Raw genomic sequence first — 26,141 nt, forward strand, 5'->3', positions numbered from 1 at the left:
TTAATGATACATTTTAACAAAAGACTTTTCCACTGCAGAAATAGGAGATTTTATCGTGAAATATATTTTCCCACCGCAATCACTAAAACATATGAGTATAGTTTAAAAAAAAAAAAAAAAAAAAAAACAAACTACCCTCTAGCCAAAAGGAAAAAGAGGAAGAAAAGAGAAGTTATTGCCTGCGTACCTGGAGTGGAACAAAGGATGCTGTCTGGATTGACAGAAGCCTCATAAGGGGGAGGTGGGTCATCGGGATGTTGAATATCTGGATACTTGTAAGCAGTATAGGGTGGAGGTGGATCATGAAAATGAAACGCCCCACCTTCCCCATCATCTGAAAGATGCAGTGGAGTAAGGCCAGTTCCAAAACCATCAGGACCATAATCAAAACCAGGCATCCTGCGGCCCAAGTTAAAATGGTGCACTATTTCAAGACAAGAAAAAGTAGTAAGTGACTTAATCCCATGCTTTCTTCTTCAATTTAAGGTAGATCTCAACACCTTTTTCCACTTTTCACACCAAAGGAACTCATGTCTCCTGAAGACCTAAAAAGGTCTACATAACCCATACAAGTCAACTCACTGCAGTTACACAGTGATACCCAGGCGCACCTGCCCCCAGCTTGTTTGTCCTGCATCTAAATCTAAATTTGATTGCATCTACATCTAAATTTGAACTTAACCTCTTCAAACTAAGGAGATCATTCACACATAGAAGATATTTCAGATCCGGACCACATACAAACAAAAAATATTTTCCGTTATTGGCTAAAAAAGTTCAAGTTTGAAGACACACACACACACACAGGCGCAGTCAAGCAAGACCATAACATTTCTCACCTTTACATACATCAATCTGTCAATAATAAGCATGACGCACAAGATAAGCGTTGATATAAAACTTTTTTCTTTGAATGTGGAGTGGTTCAGAGAGCCAAAACTTGTACAAATCATGACCAGTTCAGGCAGCCAGTGCAGAGCTACATTTGGGTACAGTACTGACTAGAATCTATAACCAAACTTCCGCTGATGTTTTCCACAGATTTGTATTTCTTCTGCTCTCTTTATTCTGAAGCACATACACTACTTAGATGAAGACTCGTTACAGATATAGGCTACTTACAATTTGCTCCAATCAGAGACTCTATGCGCTCTCTCCGCCTCTGGCGCAGCCGGTGGACCATGAAAAGCAGCAGAGAGAGGATGAGGAAGGAGGAAATGCAGCTAACGATGAGACGCATTCCACCGGCCATTGAGTCAAACAAACTGTTGCCATCTGTTACATAAAACATATAAAAGAAGCCTGTTACTTTTGTTCAAGACTCATTTTTCCTGATGTTCTTCTGTCGGTAATGGAGAGAGAAATGCAGAGTGGAGATTCATTAGCCTGGTTTAACACTTCTCCATATTTCAAAAATCTAAGAAAATTATGAATCCTCAGGTGATTTATCTATTTATTGATCTAGACATTTCTAAAAATACCTTAATCGGCAAAAGGGACAAAATGTTGAAGGCTTCAGGTCTCTGAAAACAGGAAAAAGGGAAGGTTAACGGCATTTTACACATCCACTCGTCTCCCTGGCATGGCTGATGATGTTATACTGAAGAGGACAGCAGCCCTGGAAGCTATGGGAAAGGCCTGAGAACTGACGTATCTACACACTATTTCTACATGATTTCTGGACATCTTAACTTTTACATTTCCAACAACAAAAATCTCTAAACATTGTCATTATCACCAAGATGTGGTCATCTAAATTCTGTATGTCATTGGTACATTGGTTAGCGCCGTTAAGTGATAGGAACTAAAAATAAAACTTTTAAAAGTGAATCAACATGATAATCATCTTTCAGGAACTGAAGAGATTAAGGCAAACAGGAATTAAATCTTTTCCTAGAACCACGTAGAAAGCAAGCAGCAGAACGCGAAACAGACTGAGGAGCTTAGGACTTTGAGAGCTCTATGCCACTGCTAACCAGAGCCACACTTGGAAGGCTGTTGCAAGCAAATTGTCACTGTGCTACCAGTGCCAGACATGAGAGGTATTAATTTTTCACAATTCAACTAATCACACTTGGTTATGCTTAAGTAGCATGCGCACGTACAGATACTCTACACAAAGAAAAATGACCTAAAAATGACTCTGCTGTGTTCTTTGCACCCATTTCCCGTTAAAGAGCTCTGAATGAGAAACGCACCCAAGTTCGATGTGGGTAAGAACCAGATGAACTGACTGCACAGCCTGACCCCCTACTGCTACAGGACACAAGCACTACCAGGTACGAACCCCTCTCCCCAGCCACCGCGGTGCCACCCCGCTTCCTAGAGCCCCCAGTCGGATCCCAGCCACCTCTCCCTTCCCGCGCCCACCACAGCTGCAAGAGCTCTCTCAATACTTCTCCCTTCACTAACAGCAGATAAAAGCTGTATCAAAGATTCCTTAACAAAAGAAAGCTAAAAGCCTTACAAAAGTTGTAAGTACTAACTTGCTACAAATGCTAGTAACAGAAAAATCCACCTAATTTATACATCGTTCAAGTACATGGCTAAGAGGCTGGTATTTTGTACGTAACACGTTCTTGGCAACAAGAAATCCATTTAATAGTGCGCTATGCACAGAGCTCGAACATTACACCCTCTCAAATCTGGCTGCGCAGTACAAAAGCCTCTGCGCTGTCAAAGCTTTTAGCAGCTCTTACTGTCAGAGCTTAAACCGATGCAGTCACACACCTACCAACCAACACACCCTCCTGAACACCACAGACCTGCTGTTGTTCCTCCTCCATTTTATGGCAATGCTGACTTCATGAACATCATAAAGTAGTGCTAATAACTGCCTTAAATAAAATATACACACAGGCAAGCATGACGCAATCTTGTAGGCAGAAAGCCTGACTTTCACGTATTCTCTTTAGGCCAGCTACAACTGCAATTCTTGGACCTTCTGAGGCGTCTTGGGCCTCTACCACCCTGCTCCCAGCCTGCGAGAGCTCCTAACGTTCAACCTGTTTGGCTGGATAAACTATTGTCAAGTGAAGTCCTAAACTAAAAAAAAGACAAAGACCCAGCTTGTACAGAACAAGATAAGTCATCACAGAGATTTCCAACCACTTAAACACAAATAGATTATTCCAAAAAGGCTGTTTTACACTCAGTAGTAATAATACCCTGTAACTGCACCCGTTTAGTCACTAAAAAAGCTTCTGCACCATCAGCTCTTCCAAAGTATTTTCTTTCTTTTACTACCTTTTCACGAGTAAGAGTTGCAGGTCTGTCTAAACAAGAGCCTCACAGCAAAATTATTTTCTACCACATCCATGGACCAGCGATAGACTACCTCAGTTTCAGCATTAGTTCATGAAAGATTTTCGTCTGCTATTTATCTTCAACTAAATGAGGAGAAGCATCTTTCAAGAGAGTATAGCTGTGATTGCTCAGCTTACTCCTACCACTGAAAAATTCCCCTACTACCAAGTCCTTGAGTAATATTCGTTATCCACTTGTAATCATTTCTCACCCACTCACACTGCGAGAGCTGATTACCTGCCAACCCACCAGCAGGATTTATTTCCTCCCGGTCTCTCCTTGGGTGATGAATTTACTTACTGTTGATTAGTAAACTGTTTTCTTTCCTTTGCAACAGAGATTAGGGAAGAGATATGTAAGAATTGGACAAAGATAAATACATGCTGATTAAAGAAAGTAATTCATTAATTTGGTCATCTGGAATAGTCATTTATAAACACCCAGAAGAAAAACTGAAATGCTTCATTTAAAAATTCCAGTGTTTATCACTAGCTGAAGTAACTTCATTATGAAGGAAGTTTGACAACTGCTTGATGATTCTTCTCTCAAAAACTAAGTTATTAAAAAAAAAAAATAGAACACTTCAGGCAAGAGTATAATGAAACAGTCTTATTTAGCATCAGTACAGAAAGAAGAGCTTAAGGATCAGAAAGGATGTGGTAAAACACACTCTTCAAATCAGTAGTCACGAAATAGTTAAGACCCACAGCAATAAGCAAGGATTAAAGAACATGGCACGAGGTTATCCCAGGTCATCTTATCCTGTCTGCTGGATCATGCTTTGCTGACACTGTTCCTGGAGATAAAAAAAGTGAAGACAAAGTCTTAACTCTGCTGATAAGAGTGGGAAGACAACTCCTGCTTTTTCCCCACTCTTTCACCAACCAACCTGCAACACTAGCTACGAACATCTGTTAAGCTTAACCCTCAGAACGAATGTGAATCACAGCAAGGAGAAGCCAGGGGCCTTTAATGATTAACTTCTGTAGTTAAGACAAATAAGAAAGACTGCAAATTTGGAAGCCAATAAGCCCCCCTTTTTTCTAACAGATTGAAACAGAAGCCTCTGATGGGAAGAGCTGACCTTCAGTGTTTTCCATAGGAGGTCAGAGCAATAGTTTCTTAGTGCACTCAGGTAAGATTAGGTTCTTTTAAAATACCAGGAAATAACAGTATCACAGAATGGCTGAGGTTGGAAGGGACATCATGAGATCATCTAGTCCAACCCCTGCTCAAGCAGCATCAGCTAGAGCAGGTTGCCCAGGACAGAGTCCAATCGGGCGTTGAATATCCCCACAGATGGAGACTCCACAAGCAATCTGCTCCAGTTTTTGACCACCCTCACAGTAAATTCCAAGTAAGATCCATTTCTTTTCACAAGTCTCTTTACATAAAAATACCTCCCCCAAAATCTACATCCCCAAATGGTGACTGACAAACAGTTCAGTCAGAGTCAACTGAAGACTTTCCTGATCCAAAACAAGAAGCTGCACTGAGACGCCAAATCCAATAAGCAAAGTTGCATGTCCTGATTATTACTGCAACTCCATACAATTTGTAAACTTTGCTTCCCACGTGATCCCTGCATGCAAACTTCCACACACTTCTGCTCACGTCCAGTAAAAGATGCTTAATTAGTGCTCAAGGGAAAAGTCTTTTCTTTTCACGACAACTAAACATGACAAAGGAACCACGCAAGACGTGCTACTAAAAATCCACAGTAGTGTCAACCTCCATACAGAAAATAAGCTACTGCTTCTCCCATGTAAGTAGCATCAAGGATGACTAATTATTTCTAGCCACAGTCTGAAGTGTTTCATTTCCCATGACTTGAGATCCTTCCCCACAAGGGGTTTGCACCCAGCAATGTCAAGGCGTTAAAAGGATGCATCCTTTCAAACAAAGTTATACCCAAAGATAACCAAGTTGAGCACTGAACTCATTTTTCTTGACAAAACTGTAGCAGCGAACTCTTACCTGGGTCTAAACATGTAAATTTGCAGCACTCCTTAGGGTCTTTGCGATACTGCTGACACCCCTGGGGCCGTTCACACAAAGCAGCCACACACATTTCAGGTTCACCGTTGTGACATGTGCAGCTCAAACAGGGATCATTCCCTTTTGGAGTGAAATAGTAGCCTTCATCGACAATGTTGTCTTTGATATCAACGCAAGTCTGGCCTAGAACAGAAACGCACATCAATATGCAAGTGTCTGAGAGCCTGCCAGACAGGAGCCCAGTTTATTCTGTTACATTAAGTGATTTGTAAACATAAGCAGACCACCAGTTAAAAGCCACGCCTTCACATTAAAGCAACTTTGAAAAGGGATCTCCAAGGAGTGGGGAAGATAATGGATAGTCTGGAAGCACACAGGGATGATTCACTGCTCAAAACTGACAAAGTGAGGTTTAAGTATTTAATGGAATTGACACACTTTCAGGCATCCTTTCCTAGACACAGGAAAGCAAGTGGTCTGAGAAGTTTAAGCTTCACTGTCAATGCCTGCTGCAGCTCCCTCCCTCTCTTGTGGTACTTAGGACAAGCTGGGTCTTCTCTGGACCAAACCTGAACCTTTTAATAGGCCAGGCCTAAAAAAGAAAGCCAGGCAATAGTACTTCCACTGCCGTAGCTGCATCTTGATCCCTGCCCAGCAGGGAAAGTTAGGTGTCTTCCGTCCACTGTCCTTTCCTCCAACTGACCTAAAGGCAGGTACCAAAACCAGGGAGAGGGAACACAGACAATGCTGGGACCTGGCAGCTGAAGCAACTGCTCAGAGGGGGGGCCTGCCCCCTCCACCCCATGCACAGGTCAGCAGGGAGGGCCCACAGGAAAGTTCAGACGGGAAGAGACCCGAGGAGGTCTCCAGCTCAATCTCCTGCTCAAAGCGGGGTCAGCTAGGGCATCCCAACAGGTTACTCAGGGTTTTATCTAATCTGGTCATAAAACCCTCCAAAGATAGAGGCTGCACAACCTCCCTGGCAGTCTGTTCCGCTCTTTGACTACCCTCACAATAAACAGTTTTCCCCGACATCAATTCAAATCTCTTGTTTCGGCTTCACGTCCCTTGACTCCTGCCACACGCCACTGCAAAGAGCCTGGCTCCATCTTCTTGATAACCTCCTTGTAAGTACTGGCAGGCTGCTATCAGGTCCCCTGGAAGCCTTCCTTTCTCCAGGATGAAGGAGCCCCATTCCCACTGCCTCACCACAAAAGACAGGCACTGCAGCCGACATCACCACCTTGCTGGCCCGCACTGAACTCGCCTCAATTTGTCAAGGTCTCGTCAACGTTTTTCTTGCACTGTGAGGCCCGAAACTGTATGCAGCGTTCTCCTGCTCAACTTATACATCTGATACCCTCGCCCTCTCGTTAACATTTTGGCAGAGCTACCACCTTCCTTACAACATCATCCCAAAAAGATGACCAGAAAGGTCATCTTTTGATCATCATTTTGACAAAACACATGTCCCTCAACATCAGATTCCAAGATTTTATTACATCTCCAGGCAGACAAGGCAATATCCTGTCTTCCTAATTTTCAACATTCCAGTTGCAAAACCAGGCGAGGAAGGGCTGAATTTTCCTCCCTTGCCATTCCTAAGACTTTTTCCTGCTTTAAAGAAAAAGCAAACTAGAAAAACTTCAAGAACTGCAGTAAAAGTTCAACAACTTTTCTCCTTCTTGCAAAAAAGCACCATCTATATCAGGTATCTTAAATATCACCTGAAAATACTGCCAATACCTCTGTTGGTATAAAGCCTTTTGGAGTAAAGAAATGCAAGATACAGAATGAAAGCCTTTCTTTTCATTTTAAGTCAGTAGCTCCACTTGTTTCCCCCCCCCACCTAGTTCTAATAACTGGCTGGAAAGAATTTAATAGAATTTGCTATATTCAAAATAGACCAGAAAATAGTGTTTTCTCATTCTCATGTGAAGTTAATAATTGAAGAGTGATACTTACTAATAACATGTACTTTTTTTTTTAAAAAAAACTTTTTTTTCCCAAGTATACTTTATTTCGGGGCTGATATAGCTGCTTAATAATCATTTTTTAGTGAAAATCTGTACTGTGACTGACAACCACACATTATGATGCTCTTATTTAAACCAAGCAGAAATTTATCTTCCCCCTCGCCTTTTTTTTTTTAATTCACTGGGCAAAAAGTAGAAAGGATAACTAACCAATTTCCCCATATTTGTTATATGCATATTTAAACACGCAACACAGTTAACACTGAACTAAAACCAACTTACTCCTTTTGCAGAGGAATGAAGATTTCTCATAGCAGTTTTCAGCATACCAGCTGTGTAAACCGTGGTGCCGAAGGGTAGGAAAATGGAAACACTGAAGCTGGGCACAAAGAACGTTTTCATTTTCAGACATAGCCGTACCAAAGATAGGGTCAGGGGGTAAAAATACTTCTGAAGAGCCTAGAACAAGATGCATTGGTATAAACAGCCTGCAGGTATGCAAAGCTTTAGAAAGGCTCTGTAACGTCACTCATTTCATGCACACCAACTCTGCTACAAGGCTACTGTCCTCTAGCTTTAGTTTCCATTAGCAACATTCCTCCGGGGGAAGGCAAACAGCGGGGAGGGAAGGGGTGACTCACAGAGAGAAGAGGCTGCTGTTTTCAAAGTACTGGGTAATTTTGTCATTCTGCACCAGTAGGAGTGATGTTCTGGTATCTCTGCAAGTGCTGCTTTCCGAAGTCCCATGGGGTTTGCCTGCCAATAGTTATGCACCCCTTCAAACAATGCTGAGTTTGGCCATGCTTGCCACTAGTGGAGCAAGAACCCATACCAATCTGGTACCTGGCACTGCAAGCACCTACTAGTGCTTCCAGAGATACGTGTACATCCGTCCTGTGCAGCGCGCTGCAGAGCCGCTCCCCCACGCCTCATGCTGCTCATTCAGAGCGCAGAGCAGTGCTATGCGGAGAACGAGGCTGCAACGCCGCTTCTGCTGCTGCAGCGGGGTATGGACTATTTGGTCCTTCCAACTCACATAATTGTTAAGAGACTGTATTGTGACGGGTTGCAAACAGTGCAAGAGGTGTTGAAGGCATTTCCTAACTTTTAAAATGTTGTTTCTGACCAGTGTCTCACTTCACCGTTAAATCTGCTGGTAGGCAAAGTTGCAGAGATTAATGAGAGACCAAGACACAGCAATTGTAAAAATTAGCCTATTTTATATGTTTTCAGAAGCCTACTTTCCAAATATGTGTGCTTAAACATTGATTTTAACAGCTCTTGCAGTCAGCATATTACACAGTCTTCTCACATGATGGTCCTTTCAAACACTGTTAGGTATGATTTTTTTTTTTTTTTTTTAAACACAACTAGGTTCTACTATCTTTTTTTTTGAGGGCTTACCTTCCATATCTCCCAATAATGGATTAAAATTTCCAAGCTATAGGACCCTAAATCACTTTTCCAATAGAATTCCACTAGGAATTCAGAGTTTGCCTCACTACAAGTCAATGAAGCTTAAGTAAAGTTTTTCAGAAGCTACTGAATGTTATTATGTACTTTATTTCATATAGGTATCCCTTTATTAAATAGAAAGCTGGCAAACAAAAGAATATATGGTATTGAGAAGGCTTAAATTTATATAACGCATCAAATTAAATAAAACTTACGATAAAAACAGTTATCATTATTTTTCTGATTTATGCTTCCCTGCTTGTAAACACTGTGTCAGCAGATGGCAGTGCAGTCAACTCTCCAAATAGCAAAGAAAGGTCCTTTTAAGGAGCATGATGGGGTTGTTTTGGGTTTTTTTTTTTCCCCTTGGGCTTCACAGGAGAAACCTACCAGTTTTGTCCAGACCAGAAATCCCTACTATGAGAAAAAGTTGGACTTTCCTCCCTCCCTTTCCCCTGCCATCCAAAGACATCTTTAGGTGCTTTACTTTAAGGAGCTAATGAAAGTGTTCCTGCCCCACAAGAAGGAGCAGTTTCCTCTGAATATTCAGTCAACTCTGTTCACTTAAATGACAAAATAAGTCAATATTTTTGTGCATGGCAGCACAGTAAACAAGTACTGTCATTAGAAAGCTATGCAGGGTTCTACTACTCCTCATGTGTCAAAGGAAGTATTTTTCAAGACGCAACCATTTAGTAAAATTCTGTTCAGAATTATGTATCTGTACCTAATGGACAGTTTTCCTTCCAGGTTTTCCATTACTGAAAATTGTATATGAGAAGAAAACTATTCAGATTAGTTTTCCAATGCTACACTGGAATTCACAGTGCTGATGCTTAAAAAAACCTCTGTTTTAAATTTTCCATTACCTAAACCCGTACAGCATTTAGACATTCAATTCTACACATAAGAGTTCATATAATGACTTTAAGATTAAGTAATCCCTCAACTGAATTAGTTCAAAATATAAGGTATAGAAACATAACTTTGCATCTTCAGCAGAGCGAGCTGCTTGTTCTGCAACTGAAAAAGTTCAGCAAGTGATGCCTATCAGATTAACGTTCGGTTTTTCATATAAACTGGGATTTATTTCTGTGATTAGGCAAATTTTGTCTTGGTTTAAGTAAACTATCTGAAGTACTTTAAAATAAAAAAAATCTGGGTAATCCTGCAAAATTTATGATTTTTTTTTCAAGCATATAAAAATCTACCAATTTTTAAAAAGCTAAACCCCCCAAATATCCTACACTAATCTGTGCAAATACTAGAATGAGGAATCAGCAGTTCATCTAGATATTCACCACAAAGAACGAGAAACTACAGAGTAGTTTCCTTTCCCTTAACTTAACCAAGGGGAAAGCCCAAATAAACTGAAAAAAAAAAAAAAGTTCTTCTTCAAGTGTAAGAAGTTTCGTAGTTTTTCACATTGACATCTTGTGAAATAAGACATGCATATTGACTATTAAACTCTTCCGTTTTTATACTGTAAAGCGAAGCAGTTCCCCTACGCTATTTCAACACTATCACTGAAAGAAGTTATGTTGTTTTCGCAAATAATATTCATGCTTTAAGACAGTTTCCATGGGCCATTTAACTAAGTAGTAAGTTGAGAGGCCTACCTTTATAAGCTACTTCCCAGTGACCTTCTAGAGAGTGATTTCGATTGGTGATCACATACTGATATCCAACCCAGAACCTACAAAAAAAAATTGTTGGATTCTGAAGATACAAGCCAAAAAGATACTAACAAATTAAAATAAATTACACAAAACCTTCCAATGTCTTTATACTTAAAAACTAACTTTCAAAACATTCTGATCATTTTTTCCTTAACATTTCAGCCTATATGTTGGCAATGGAGAGAGAGAGAGAGAGAGAGAGATTACAGTTGAGGAACAGAGGGAAATACTTTATAGTTTTCTATGTTTACAAATGACAACTCACTGCGTCTTTTATTTCTACTCATAATAAGCACCTTATTCTGTTGTTATGGCAGCACTTCAGTATCTTGAACCCAAAAGCCACAAAAAAGCATCTGGAAGTCAAGTATTTTATAAACTTATGCCAGACTGTTCCAGATCAAACCATCTCACTCTCCAGAGACAGAGATCACTGAACCCCTTCTGGTGACCTATCATGGGAGCCCATGAGACTGACGAAAACCCCACAGGCAAAAAAAAGGAATTATGTTTGTTGTGAACTAAAAGAATGAAATATCTAAAGCCACCAGAACATAGTTCTTGCAACTCAAAATGGCTTTTTACTTCATTCTTATCTCAAACTTGCAGTCTTTGTTAGAGCTACTGGTACTTAATGGAAAGAAAAATTCTGTTGAAAAATTTAAAGAATTATTTCTCTACAAGGTAATGCAGCAGTAAGTCATTGTAAAAACCATCTTCCTTGTTGCAATTCAAGAATACTGGTACGTTGCTGAGACAGTCTGAAGATAAACAGACACTGTTGAATTGTAGCCTATCTGTTAACGTTAATTAAAACATAAAATACAGATGGCCACTGCCAAACAGTCAACCAGCATGCTTATACTAGGTTATTAACCTGAAGTCAATTTTACCATTAGATTTTCTAAGCAAACTGGACTACCAGCATTTGTATCACACAGAAAGCATTCTCATGTAATATGAGATCTTTGTCCCTTTCCTTCCTACTCACCTACGCTGGTCCTTCCTTACAAATGTTTTTTCTTCCAAGTCCCACTCCTGTGCCAGGATAAACCTCAGCTCCTGGTCTGCAGTGAAGGTGGCGAGGGATCCATTCACCCGCTGACATGTCTGCACGGCGTCCCAGTAGTTCTCCCCATTTAAATACACTCTATAACAGCTGGCGGTGCCCTCATAGTGGTGCCATCCTGTTGGGCACTTTCCTAGGAAACATGAAGAATAGAAGGGAAACCATTCCCCCCAAATTAGGATCTTCAACATAATGCATCCTTATCAGTTTATGACAATGCAACGCATTATCACTTGGATGTGTACACACAACATGCTGTGTATACCTCACCGCACCAGGAGGACACGCATGCATTACAGATCACAGACGACTGACTTTACTACAGCTTTTGATAAAATTTTTTCAAAAGTATTTAAAAAGATGCAACTCCTAGTAATGTTTCATTGCACCATGACAGCCGTTAAAGTCTTTAATTAAGACTGATGATCTACTGTGGAAGAAGTTTCCCTGCACATCTTTATAAATCCAATCAGTTTGATCAATCCAAGTCAAAACAGGCAGCAAGAAGCAGGAAGAAAAGACAGAGGTGGCCAATTTAATGATTCTGTCTTTCTCTTAGGTGGTTAGCAATACATTTAACTTGCTGTGAAGTTTTCAACTCACTTTTACAAACAGTCTCAGCAGTATTCACATAATCCTGCTCCCATAGTCAATCACTAAAGACAATGGGGGCTCTAGGGCAATTGTTTCCTTTGGAAAAATATCAATGCAAAGTGGATCTTTAGGAAGTAAGAAGGTGATGGTGCGAAGCACTGTCTCTGCTTTCTCTCAATTAACTCAACTGAGGGAATACACAACGAAAGCCTTGAGGCATTTCTGGATGAAACAGGCCCATGGGCTTTTGACTGGCATTCTTGGGGATGATGGGTAACTAATAATCACAGAGACAGGCGGATGAAATTTAAAACAGACATGAAATATGATTTTAGCACCTGCATTTGCAGTATTAATTTTACACAACACCTAAGGAACTTGAAATTCACAAACTGTTTTATGTTCATTGCATGCATTCACAGAGTTCTGGTTCTCAAGCCTCTTCATTCCCTTCAGAAACAGTGATCTTTACCATCAAATAATGATATACAAACTTAGATTTGAAGCCCTTTAATTAAATATCTTTCCTTATTCTCCATTTATATTGGATATTTTAAGATTTACTCTTCGCATCACTAAGATGGGACAGAATACAGTATCAATCAGACTGCAAAGCATATTAGATATTGCTGTATCAATTTCTAAATTGTTTTATTGTCCTCTATAAATTTTACTAACATAATTTAGCTACCAGAATCCACGACAAATCAAAATACCTATTTTAATAAGCTTTTTTTAAAAAAAAAAAAAAAAAAATCAATGAAGAGGTGAATTTTTACTTTTGCTAACCCCTTGTCTTTTTCAGAAGATCGCCATAGTCCAAAGCAATTGTTCCCAATTACTGCCATACCGTCTTCCCCCATGTCCTCTTCCTAGCCTGTCCCGTCCCTCCAAGGCTAATCAGTGCTGTCTCACACTCCCAAATCACTGGATGATCCCCGGAGCAAAGAGGGAACCAAGATACGAGGGAGAAGGCAGGGAAGACTTAGATGTTTTGGGCCTGGAGAGATTCAGAGGCAGCAGTCACCATGAGCTATGATGAGTGGGAAGGACACTTGCAGGACATTTATAACGCTTTAGACAAAGCTGGGACTAGGATGCCGACAGCGCCACTAGCAGTGCCGCAGGTGAGAGAGTAGGATGACACTGAAGTCGTGTTTTTAAAGATTCCAGACTGATTGATGGGAATAACAAGGCAAAACCCATTCAAGTACTATATACTTCCTTGACAGACTTTGTCTTCAGAGAAGAAAATGAAGAATTTCCTTAAGTTCCCCACTCCCTAAAGAATATTTTTCCTATTAAAAAGGATACAAAACTCACATCATCAGAGATGCACTTAATTAACTAATAATAGTGCAATGTCTTTAAGATCATCTTCAAAATTACTTCAATCAGGGGCAATTAATTTTTGTTTCCCCCCACTTTCCAGGGGAACAATCCTACATGCAAGCTCACATCAAGAGACAAGGGCTAGACTATCACCCTGCTGCAGGCTGAAATCATCACTTAAACTGTGGGCTTAGTTTTCTGTAATAGCAATGAGTTATAACAGAAAATTGCAACTCTGGTTTCACAAAAACAGGATTACTAGGGAAGTAGAATTCTTTGCACGTATTGGTCTGCTATATAAACTATGCAATATAACAGGACATAGATAAAAGAAACGTACAAAAACCTTAAAAAGCATTGCACATGAATAAAATCTGGTCAAAAAAGCTACACAAGAGAAAAATCTATTAATTTCTCCTTAAAAAAATAGCCTAAATTGCTAAATTAATTAGCAGAAAGATGGCCCAGATTTCCCAGTCTGCAACTTACTGCTAAATCGGACAGGCTGTGCCACATTGACAGTGTGAAAGCGGGTTGTCTCTCCTCCTCTCCCTCGATTGTGCCTGGAGTCCACATTCTCCTTCCCATGGTAAGTTCGCTGGTCCCCTGTCAAGCCTGAGGACCAGAAGGAATAGTCAGTACTGGTGAAAGATGCAAGCAAATGCAGATTTCATTTTATTGAACTTTCTCTGAGTTTTAATTCAAGACATATATGATAAGCAACATAGGTAAACAAAGACGGTAGATCCCTGCAATTACAGCTTGGCCATTTCACATGCTACATAACCGAAATACCTACAATTGAGAAGAACCAACAAGCCATTACACGAGTCTTGCAGAGTAAGCTAAATATTTTGGCAGATTCTCAACAGCCTGCAGTTGTACACAGGACTTGATGCTCATCATTGCAATTGCTGCAGCAAATGCATCATCCCCAGTGCATTTTATCTGTTCCTGTTTACAGAACTACCCACTCTCCAGCTGCTTCGTTTCTCAGTTGTGTGTTCAAGGATATAAGACTTCTCCAATACATTTTCCAACACATTCTCCGAGATCTAGGACAAAATTAAAACCTGGAATGGAAACCTATCTTCAACCAGAAGAACAAGGGGTTTCATTCACTCTCAAGCTTCTAAAGGAAATGTTAGTTCATTATTTCTGAAATAAAAACCAAACACACCCTCATCTCTGTGTCAGGGCTTCTAACGGGCGTATTGTGACAACTGGATTCAATAACTTAGGAAGAACACAGTGCAAGATGTTATTCCAGAAAAGGGGCTGGGGGGCTCCACATGCCTACCAGGAGTAAACAAGGAGCACAGAGTTCAGGTGGAGACGCTGCAGGATGGGCCGTAGCCAGCAAAACTAGCAAGATCCTAAGTAGGAAGGCTGGCACAGTGGTGGGGAGAAACCTTTGAGAAAGACGGAGATGAGCACTGAGAAAGATTAATCTGGAAACAAGTGATTAACCTTACAAAGAGAAAAATTAAGAACCCAAGAATGTAAGCATTAGAAATATCTACTAGTATGCTATTTAACACTACTAGATGTTATTACACGTAATAGAGTTTAACCAGCACAAAGAGCTATGCAGACATTCATTTCTGTATAAAAAATTGGCATATTTTCCTTTAAAGCTGATTAGCTCTATTTAGCTTAGCTAAACCAAATAAACTAGTCATGGTCCCAAATAAAGAGGAGCTACATAGTCTTCTTCAAAAGGTTTAACTACATCCATTTGGAAGATATTCAAAACTATGTCAATAAAACTTTCTCCTTTCAGACAACCTTTAAAAAACAAGAGGTCCACAGCAATTTCATGGTAATTTAAACCCAGAGTTGGAGACTGTTCCGTGTATTACCTGGGGGAAAGGCCTCCAGAAGACCCACCATCAAACAATGCACTCCTTGGAACAAATGTTAGCACTGATGAGCAAAAAAAAAAATCACTAGCTGGAGCCCAGGAACAGGAGAGTGGCTTTGCATTCATCTGGCTCTAGCATACTGAGTTTGCCCTGGGTTAATGGGATAAGCAAGGGATATTTAATTATCACGTTATCCTAGGAATTACATGTCTATAGAGATCACCCATTAAGAATTGGCTGTGCATAATACACTCACGTGGCCTTACAGGAGTGAAGTAGTAATTCTACTGTTCAATATTAGAAGACGCTATTTATCACAGGCAAGAAGTTAGTGCCAAGAAATTCAGTTAGCGTACATTTCAAAGGCCACAAAATGGTAAAATAATTTGACAGTGAAGATCACTGATTATTTTTTATTACTTTAAAGGCCAAACTATTTTTAGTTTTAGAATTTGACTGTTCTTAATCCTAATGGTTCAGCAGCAGTATTTACACTATGATTTTCAGAGCGGTACTCAGACACTAAAAAAGCAAATCTTTAATTATAGTAAGACTTTAAAAATAACACTAACTAATGTAGAATGCTTTATCAAAGACGAACTGAGCTCAGTACGGGAAGCTCTATTTTCCCATGGCATTAAATGGTAACAACTAAACCAAAAGAACCACTAAGAACGAAGAATTAGTTCCCTTTCAGAAGTGAGAGCAGATGCAGCACCATATGGCTGACCCTCCATGGCTAAAGAGAACGCCCACGAGGACTTAACAATTTACCTCCCCCGGGAATAAAACAGAAGTTCACAGGTTTTAACATGCAAGGTTAAGAAAGGGTTACTTGGGCTAAGAGCTTAAATTGACAATTTATGCCAGATGCTTTGAAAAACAGCGACACAGATCCCACACAAAGCGAGTTCAATCAGTCCTCACCCAGGAAGCAGGACACTCATTCCTTGCGGAGCATCTGCCCCTGTCTGCAGGCTCGCCACTGAAACCAGGCAGGACTGAAGAGGCAGAAAGCAGCCACCACAAGTCACTTCTCCTTCAAGCCTAACACTATCAGCTGCTTAACAAACCGGTGCCCTGCAAATATTAAATTGCTTCTACTCAACCTGAATTTTCGGTCTCTGAGAAAAGCAACGATGACAAGTTTTTCCAGGGCAATAAAGAGAGAGATGCTAGCAAGTCTCTAAGTCACCTGACTGCCATGAAAAGCCACTGCAGATTCTGATGGCAAAGGTGTAATTGGACTGGTTTTCTATTGTACTTTTTCAACACTGCAGAAGAATTGTCTATGTACTTTGCTGTTCCTGCTTCCTTTATAAAAAATATTTTTATCTTTAAAAATAAATTAATAGTGCCATGGGCTAAGCTGTAAGATAACAACCTAAGCCAGAAGATCACAACCTAACCATGTTTGAGTGTTTCAGAAAGGAAAAGCCATCATTTTTATTGCTTATGTGCATACTTAATATTCTGAAAGCTATCAAATTTTGGAAGATCAGCTATTTTCCAAAACATTTATTCTTCTACATACTACAACCACAAGCAATAACAGCAACAATAGCATTTTTACTAGCCAAGACAAGACAGTTCTGTTTCCTTTGACTTTGTACAATTATACCAGAAATGTAATTTGCTTGTTAGTTGGTGGGGAAAAGGGAAAAATGGGTTCAAGGAAAAATTCATGGGGCGTAATTTTTTTTCCTCCCCTCAAATACTATAGCATGGTGGACACTAGCATCCTCCAATCTGTTTCCAAATGGATCAAGTCATGATTAGTATTCATCCACCTCCTTCCAATTCACACTTGCTATCTAATTCACTCTAGCACAATTACAGTCTAAGTATAGTGCTATACATCAAGAAAGTTGTCCAACACTGCTGATTCTGTGACTATTTTCAGTTGTTTAAAACTTCAAGCTACCAATTCAGAATGGAAGTTTGCCATGCTGGATGGCTCCTGCTACATTTTATATTGGTAAACTTTTTCAGATCTGAATCAAAACAGTTCAACAATTGTTCAGAACAAAAATTAAGACATTAGAAGGGGAAGAAACATTGCTTACATTTCTAACTACCTTTTAGTTGAACAAGTGCTGTCACTGCAGCCTGCAAAACACAGCCCTGCTAAACCACAGATAAAGCTTTGTGCCATGCATACAAGTTTTGCTGTTTCTGTTGGGGACACAGAAAAAACAGAGGGGACAAACGCAGTTAAGTTTAAGTCTGAAAGAAATATGAGCTTCCTCATTATTCATAGAGGCTGGAAGGAATGCAGTTAGGTTGTCCATACCCTTCCGTGTACATCCATGGAGATTACTGTGCAGCATTTATCCACAGGATCTCAGCAACGCTTTCTTTGCACGGGGTGTCTCATTAGGGTAAGCCAAGCCCACAAGTAGAGCAGAAAGCTCCTGTTTCGTCCCCTTCAGTGCCTCCACCATTCAGACCAAGTAAAAGGAAGCAAAAAGCCAAGTAGTGCAAATGAAACGTGAGCCGAGGAGCTGAGACCACACAAAAGCGAGAGCTGGCACCAGCTGAGACGGGAACAGGCTAAAATGTACGCGTGCCGAGCAGCACTGCACGGGGGAACAAACGTGACGCCAAATGGAAAACTGTGTTTGAAGGAGCTAGAGGAGAAACTGCAATCTGCCACACACACCAAGGTCTGCTTTGCACCAAACCAAGGGCGGGCAGACAAAAGACTGACTGTAATATAGAGAGGTCCTTGCAGAGTCGAGACTCAAAGAAGTGAATATTGGATTTTGGGGAGTTGAACTAGTTTCCAGGGTTACTGTGTCACAGATGACAAGTCAGTCAAACCAAACCCTTCAGAAGGATGGATATACTATGTTATATTATGTTAAAATTAAACTGTTTGTAAAGCAATCAGGTCTCGTCATATCTTATCTGTTCCAAGATTTGAGTTGCTCCTGTTTAAGCACATAGATTCTCAAAATTTACATAAAAGGTGCCTTGTCCCCTAAACTTTGAATTTCCTGTCCAGCATATTACCTACTAAACGCTTGGAAGGCTTTTAATTCCATCTGGCAGTTCGAGAGGTGAGAAAACTTCAGGATTAAATCCAGTTTTGTGCCTAAAGATTTGGAAATACAGTTCAGAAGTCCCCAGAGAGGACTGATTCTTCTCAGATCAAGCAGCTCCACGCTTTGCGTTACCAATTGTATTATGCTAGGAAATAAATGCCAACAAGAACAGCATCCTGCTGTGCTGAGCACTATTCAAAGTAACAGACTGACAGGAAAGAGCTTAAAATTTAAACGCCACGAAGTAGGGTAAAAAGGATGCATCACATAGGAGTTAAACAAGAGCTCAGAAAAGGTATGGAAACAATCAGAGATTTTTATCATTATTATCTAGCTTTAAAAAAGGAGATGTACTACAAAGTGCCCAAACGTCAACAGTCACCTCAACCAAACACAATATCCTTGGCAAAACAAAAACACAAAGCTGTTTATGATGGCTGCAAAACAGTGTGCTGCAGCTGCTGTTTTATCAGTTAGTGGCCATACCTTCAGCTGGCTCCACAAAGGAGACTTTGCAGACTCAAAGATGGTACAGTGCGTATGTGCTGCGGCAAGTGACCTCCAAGTCTGCACGCTCTTCCCGACAGAGCAGCTGGGGAAGTCCTGAAGAGCAGCATACAAGACGAAATTGCTCAAGATCAGCATTTACAGTTAGCTTCCTGGCAAGACTGTTTCTGCAGGAAATTCAGCTCCCAATCTCAACATAAAAACATATAAAATTATACTGTTTGCCATGGAACTGCAGGGCAGCTTGCAACCGCTGCCCCAGGACCACTGCCACCAGGACGGCCAGCTGTCCAGTGCTGATTGTGGCCTCAGGCTCAGGGGGCTAAAAAACCCCTAAAAATTCAGCTCGCTGAAACCTTCCAGCATTCTTGTTTCTGACCAAGCAGGTCTAGAAAAAAGTACTGAGAAATACCTTACAGAGGAAGAATGCGGCATTAGGCAAGGGTGTGCACTACAGGGCAAGCTGAAGGTTTCCAAATTCAGATGCTGGGAGAAGCCCAAGGACAGCTGATTGCACAATCTGATCACTTATTCCCGGGACGAATTCCATTTTTTTAAAATAATAAATAAATGAAGGAAACAAACAGAATGATCACCAATATAACCGCAAGCTGCAAAACTAGTATGGATAGGATTTATGAAAGGCACTGGAATTTAAGATATCCATTCTCTGTTCATACATAATAGAAACAAACATCAAGCCTGTAACCTAAGAATAAAACACAGGTAAATAGCCAGAGCGGTACTAAACCCCGCTCCACTCGTACTGCTGAAAATGAGTTTTGACCAGAAGGCCTGCAAAGAAGGTAGGATATTTGGAGAAGCTGATCTGATAGTCCAGTAGAAGCAAAGCTGGAGATCCAAAGAGCAGTAAAAGGCAAAATGCAGAGACCTTCCTTCTTAGAGGTTTAAATACAGAACAATAAAGGTGGAAAAGTTACGTTACTGCTTTGATTACTTGTACAGAAACATAAGAGGAAGTGAGAAGAAATAATAAATTTCCATTTGTAGAAGTCCCCATTTAAGATATTAATGCCTGTTTCTACCATTTCACAGAATACACCACTTTGGGATAAACTATTTGTAGGATCAATTACTGTTTATATGGAACAGTACACAAATTTCATGGGTTTCCACTGCTTAGGTAGAAGAGAGTTGCAGGCACATGCCACGTAAACCCTCCCAGCAATTTTTAGCATGCTCACGAGAGCAAGCAGCCAACAGTTTTAGTCTGCCAGAGAGATGAATTGAGGGTAATCGCTGCTGCAGATTCCACTACCATTTGCATGCCTAGTGGGAAGGGCAGGGGGAATAGCACTTTACACATTGCACGTTTGGGACTGAAGGGAATTCCATGTTTTAAAGGAAAATGGTCATTCTGAAAAGAGACAGTAAGAATAAAAACAGCTATGATGACTGTCTTCAGAGAAATATATGGTCTAGCAAAAATAGGCATTTCATACACTGATTCGGATTGTCAATGAATTAATGTCTTACCTAATTGTGTCCTGAAAAAAATGCCAGAGGAAATTATTCTAACAAAAAAGTCTTTGGGTTTGAGGTGTTTCTTGTACTTCAGACAATACACGATTACCAAATTAATTTATTAATTAATGATCCTCTTATATTAATAGGAGCTTTGTTACTAACACGAAAGAAATCAGGCCTAAAAAAAGGTGAACTAAACCAACAGTGCCAAATAACTTACAATGGCTTTGTATTAAACCTTTGAAAATACCAACATGACTAAGTAGTCATTGAAACACACCTTCATCACCACCACAAAACCCTAATTCACTGCTGTTGATCTTTTCTGAGTTGCTCACGTTGGAGTGTGCCATCAGTAGCTCAAAGGCTGAAAAGTAACAAGCTTCCCAACCAGATTCAGAGCCCTTTCTTGCAAGCTTTCTTTTCATGCTTCAGAGAGATTTCATACCTTTTAATTTAAAGACATTTTAATTCTCCAAAGTTTCACAAGTTCAGGTCACTTCACTAACTAGTTCTTTTAGTGTTCAGTCTGCATTTATTGAAATTAAGAACCTTAATTAAAGAGCATTTAAATTTAGCTGAATCATCTCACGATTGCTCATCTAAAACCAAAGGTATTTTCTAAATTTAAAGCTGCATCGTTTCTTGTTAATTCAGTGGCCAAAGAAGAAAGTTATCACTCCCGAGTATGACTATGTGCTACTGTTATTAGTAGCATTAGCTCCCCAATCAACATCCCAGGATTTAGTCTCTCCTATGACTGGTCAATATGCATTGCTTTCCCCAACATAAGAACACTGTGCTCTTCCAAACATACTCTAGCCACAGATTTACTTTCATTCATGCTATTCCTTTTTATACTCCAGCACACCATTCAGATGCACACCAGCACACCAACCTGTCCTTATTCTTGACAGTTCTCAATAACACATGCCCTTCAACACCCATTTCAGGTCACAACGCTATCCCACCATTTTTTTGTTACAGGTATAATAGAGTTTTTACATCCTACACCAGTAGTTCTTGTTCCTCTCGTTTGCTGGCTACACTCCTTGCATTACTGTGCAAATATCTCAGTTCTTTCACAAACGCCACACCCAACTTTCAGGCTGTTTTACTGAGCACAGCCTTTTCACCAATTACTTATCCAATTACGCTCCTCATCAAGTGGAATACTTCTCTATGCTGTCCATCATTTTCCCCTCTAGTATTCTTTATGTATGTTATTCTCCTCTTCCTACATACAGACGTGGCGATGAATCGAGTCTCTCCCATGCCTCTCCTTTTATTTCTTAACTTAAAGTTCTTCTCATCATGTCAGGCCAGACAGTCCAGTGAGACCTACACCCCAAACACAAAAGCAGAGCCCATCTACTGAGAAATGTTACTTTCATAAAATCCTCTTCCTAGCTATATACCAAATATTCTTTGTAACTCCAGTCCCTGAGTCAATATCAGCCTGTTGCATCCTCCATTCAACAACTTAAATTGCTGACTAATACACTAGGCAACAAGAGAAGACTGTTTTCTTCTAATGTGGGTGTTCCAATTATTCCCACAAGTGAAGCCTTCAGTGCTTTTTGAGTAAATCCAGACATTAACATGACTCTGCTTCCCCCAGCCATTGACTTCCATTAACCTTCAGAATTTTATTAGGTCCCTAATTTTTCACATTTGGCCAAAGTTAGCTAAAAAGGAGGAAGAATAACAGCACAACTATAAAAGCATCGTTCTTTAGGACAGCCACGTCATAAAGAATATCCTTGAAGTGAATATCAATGGCACAGCTTAATTTTCAGTGTCAGAAGAAACTACCTACAGTTTTTTCCCCTGTGCTGTAAATACATACACTCACACAAACTAGCCAAAAGCTTTCTAAAAAGAGCACTGAACACATTCTTTTAATTATTTGTGCATAGCACACACTGGGGAGATGGCTAACTATAGCACATTTTCAAAGTCCGAGTGTTAGATTTAATTCTGTAATTCCACTAGGTAATATGAATATTTAGAAAAGCTTGTTGCTGTAAAATACCAATGTCACTATTTTGTAGCACCTCTCTCAAATAGCTCAAAATTCAGGATGACGACAGACTGAATGCTGTGATGACAATGCCGCAAAGCTCATGTGATTCTCTCCCAAGCAAACTAAGCAGTTCAGTGGCAAAGAACTTCTTAAAACCATTTTTGAATGTAATTTAGTCACACTGTAGAGATAAAAGTTTTGAATTACGCCACAGTTGAATGCATGCTTTCAGATTCCTGCTTCATTGTTCTCAGAAAAAAAAAAATTACAGGTCCCTTCACTTTTAAGACACACAGAAAAAGAGTTGCACTGGCCTGTTTGTCAAGAACAAATGAAAACGTTCAAAATTGTGATTATATATTCTCCATCAAAAATTTTTGTTTACTTTTTTTAAAGACAGCTCAGTATCCAGTAGCTTTAGCAGAGAACCGTTGCTGGTGATAGGCTCCTGAAAGCATATGATCACAAGAGTTTATGAAGAGTAAATACACCAGCTTGTTTGGCAGAACAAAGTCCTCCATTTAAGCACAAGAAGGCTAATCAGAACAGGGAGCAATAAAACAAGCTGTCTACATAAGTCCAACAATGTCACCAGCACAGTTTGAGTGATCTACTCATACAACGAAAACAGTAATTCCGAATTTAATCCCAGGCCTATGTGGCATTTTGGTTTAATTGCAACATGATTTTTTCCTTGTCATGAAAGTCTCTTTTTAGACTCCTTATCTCCAGGATACCTACTCAGACTGTAAGAACGGAGGGATATTTCAGACAAGCAAAAAACTGTAGCATTATTTGCACAAAATGAAGAGAAGCCAACTCAAAAGTTTGTTAATAATGGGTACAGTTCTACCAAACAATCTCCACTTTCAAACAAAAATAAGCAAGCAATCTTAAAGAGTCAAAGTACTACTGCAAAACAAGCTGACGCTGGGATGAGCAGTCTTCTCAGCTTTACTTACCTGGACAGTCAACTTCATCACTCTCATCCTCGCAGGTGGGCCATCCATCACACTGCCAATTGGAAGGGATGCACTGGATGGTACCACTCCGACACGCGAACTGCCCTGGGGTGCAGCGGAGTTCTAGGAAAGAAGAAGAAACTTGTGCTTTGTTTGAAGTGTTATTTATTCTTGCAAGTCTACACATATATTTATCATCTGTCATGTAACGTATCACTGAAGTGTAATGGACAAAACCTCTGGATAACTCAGCCTGTTAAGAACTGCTTTGTTTCAGATCGCTTCCATGTTTTAAACTGCATGTTTGTGGTTTTAATAGACAGGAGAGTCGGCTTCCACTGCTTGGGAAATAATTCTCTCAAACATCCATAGTAAAAGCTTCCTGATAAAGATTCTGTGTGAGCAGCTATCACCATAGCATTACCCATTTACTTCTTGTGGGGCACTGAGGACTACTTGTTCACTTTTCTCAGAACCAAAGTTCAAGAAAAATATGCTATGGTAGTTAAGTACTAGATTACGCAATAAATCCAGAATCCTATTTCCATTCCAATCATTATGTATGCCAGGACCTGCTAGACTTGTGCAAATGTCCAGCCTGATTTAGAGCCATTTCATAGAACTATTTGCAAAACAATTTCTATATCCATGAACCTGTTTTCACTTTCTAGCTTAAGCTTTTTTGTAGCATTTCTCCATATGAACACATCCTTTACAAGAAACTGTCAATATCTGCAAACATGCAGTTCCTGCTTCTGCAAGAGTACTGCCTACTTGCCATCATTATACTGTCAGACCTAATAAGCATTATAAAAAGTACAATTTTTTTCGAAGCTCTTTTATATCAATTCCATCTATCAAATGACAGAACCTAATAATTCAGCTTCATTTTGTGTCCCTCAAAACATTTGGGGGGGAGGAATATCTGTCTACACAAGTGAACAATTCTAAGCTTGTTTACAGGTGGCAGGTCCACAAGTCGCCATTAGCCCCCACAGGATCAGTTTTGCACCAGACCATCACCTCAGACATCTTTCTTCGGGATAGTGTTTGTCCATTTTCCAACCAACATTTTTGAACAATTTAGCATGTTTTCCTCTCAGCGAGCTACAATAAGCCCAAGTAAGTGATGCCTAGAGAATGAGCACCTTTTAAAAAAAAAAAAAAGTGTTTTAAAGTAAAACACACTCATCCCTGACTTTGAAAGAATCAAGTAGGTAACTGTTTTGCAGGGAGAAACGTCTAAAAGAAAATCTAAAATACAGGTATGTATTCTCTCATCCACAGTTTACAACCTAAGAAAAGAGCTGTAATTGCAGTTGTTACCTTCTTGAAACACGCATCTGAATTAAATCCAGACAGAGGTCACATTTAAGTGTTCAGACAACATGACCAGTCATCATGCACTCTCAATAAAAGCTGTACCTGTGCACCTAGTAATTGGTATAGCAGATTGATAACAGGCTTCTAACTCGATGTTAGACTAAAAACCAGTTCTAGTACTAGTTTCTTCCCAAAGCACAGACCTGCCTTTCTAGAAAAATAAAAGCAGGCACATCCTCTTAGCAACGACCTACTCAGAGCAAACACTCAGGTCACAAAATGGCTAAGACCTCAGACAGACATGCCAGACTACCGACGCAACAACAGACCTTACAGCAAGGCAAGAGTGTTCTCACCCAGTTAGAGTTTTACTCAGTCCAAACAGCTAATACTGAATGACCACAGAGCAAATGGGTTAAAAAAAAAAAAAAATCTACCAGCTTAGGTCATAATGACAACCCCCCAAACAAAAACTGAAGTAATTTATTTAGCCCAAAGAGAGAAAGGGGGAATAAAACCTTTTATTCACCCTGACTAGTAGAATAAAAAGGTTAAGAGTTACTTGCCCAATGTAGCAAGAGAGAAAATTTACAATCTATCTTTAAGTTGGGGGGGGACGGGACCAAACCAAAACACCAAACCAACAAACACAAAGCCTCAAGCTGAAATTACAACTATTCAAATTTCAAGTTCACAGAAAAGTGTCAACTCTTCAGCAAATCATTGCAGCTTCTTTCACCACTTTTGCGCTATGTCACACGCAGCGGGAGGTTTCTTAGAAAGCTCTGCTGTCGCAGTTTCAAGTACAGAATTTACACTGGAGCCTGCAGTAGATATTTTAACACGTGAAAGACTATCCTCAGCCCAGCTCCAGGTTCCATTGCATCCACCTGCAGTTACGGCAAAATTCAATTCAAAATTTAATACTTTAAATAAACTCTTTAATTTTTTTACTGCTTGATTTTAATGGAAGTCATGCACACACCCTGTGAAGAAAGCTGTTCTGCAGCCCTCTGGTTTCGCAGGCAGCATCCACCAGGAAAGCACTACAAGCCAACGTGCACATGGGAAAAGCAGTGAAGAATACTTTTGTTTCTCTACGATTTCATACATGCTATTACTATTCTATGTACAATTACATGTGACTGGTTCAGATAAAAGGACGACTCCATCCCAATATTATGGGCCTTAAAAAAATTCCGATTACATGCTGTAATGTCATTACCTCCTGTATTACAGACACTCCTCTCTGAAGAATGTGGATACATGGAAGAGCACGAAACATTTCTATTAAAACACCACTCAAACCAGCTGAACAATTGTTCCCAATGGAAATCATGGTATATCAGATGCACCAATTATTTCAGACCAAGGAACACAAACTGCTACACAATTCTATTACAGAGGGGGGAAAAGCGACACTAAAAGAAATACCACGAAATGAAAATCTCCATATTCTGCAAACACTCCAATAACACCTCCTGAGCCATCCTAACCCAGGGCCCGTATCCCCA

The 26,141-nt window shown here is 40.0% G+C and overlaps 1 protein-coding gene across 4 annotated transcripts in view; it reads right to left on the reverse strand.

Annotated features, from left to right (window-relative positions):
• The window catches only part of DGCR2 (DiGeorge syndrome critical region gene 2), a 50,565-nt gene that overhangs the window by 5,776 nt on the left and 18,648 nt on the right, over window positions 1-26,141 (reverse strand). For 2 of the 4 annotated variants that reach the window (XM_082324902.1, XM_082324903.1), the window contains 8 exons: window positions 23,305-23,427; window positions 13,899-14,024; window positions 11,406-11,616; window positions 10,355-10,431; window positions 7,563-7,739; window positions 5,284-5,487; window positions 1,123-1,275; window positions 188-424 (listed from right to left, as the gene is read on the reverse strand). In XM_082324902.1, the coding sequence (XP_082181028.1) occupies window positions 188-424; window positions 1,123-1,275; window positions 5,284-5,487; window positions 7,563-7,739; window positions 10,355-10,431; window positions 11,406-11,616; window positions 13,899-14,024; window positions 23,305-23,427 (1,308 nt within the window). Of the gene's footprint in view, window positions 1-187; window positions 425-1,122; window positions 1,276-5,283; window positions 5,488-7,562; window positions 7,740-10,354; window positions 10,432-11,405; window positions 11,666-13,898; window positions 14,025-18,807; window positions 18,925-23,304; window positions 23,428-26,141 lie in introns of all 4 variants that reach the window. The other 2 variants (XM_082324905.1, XM_082324904.1) reach the window with 2 other exon arrangements.

This window comes from Platalea leucorodia (assembly GCF_965183815.1).
Source record: "Platalea leucorodia genome assembly, chromosome: 12".
In the NCBI taxonomy this organism is placed as follows: Eukaryota; Metazoa; Chordata; class Aves; order Pelecaniformes; family Threskiornithidae; genus Platalea; species Platalea leucorodia.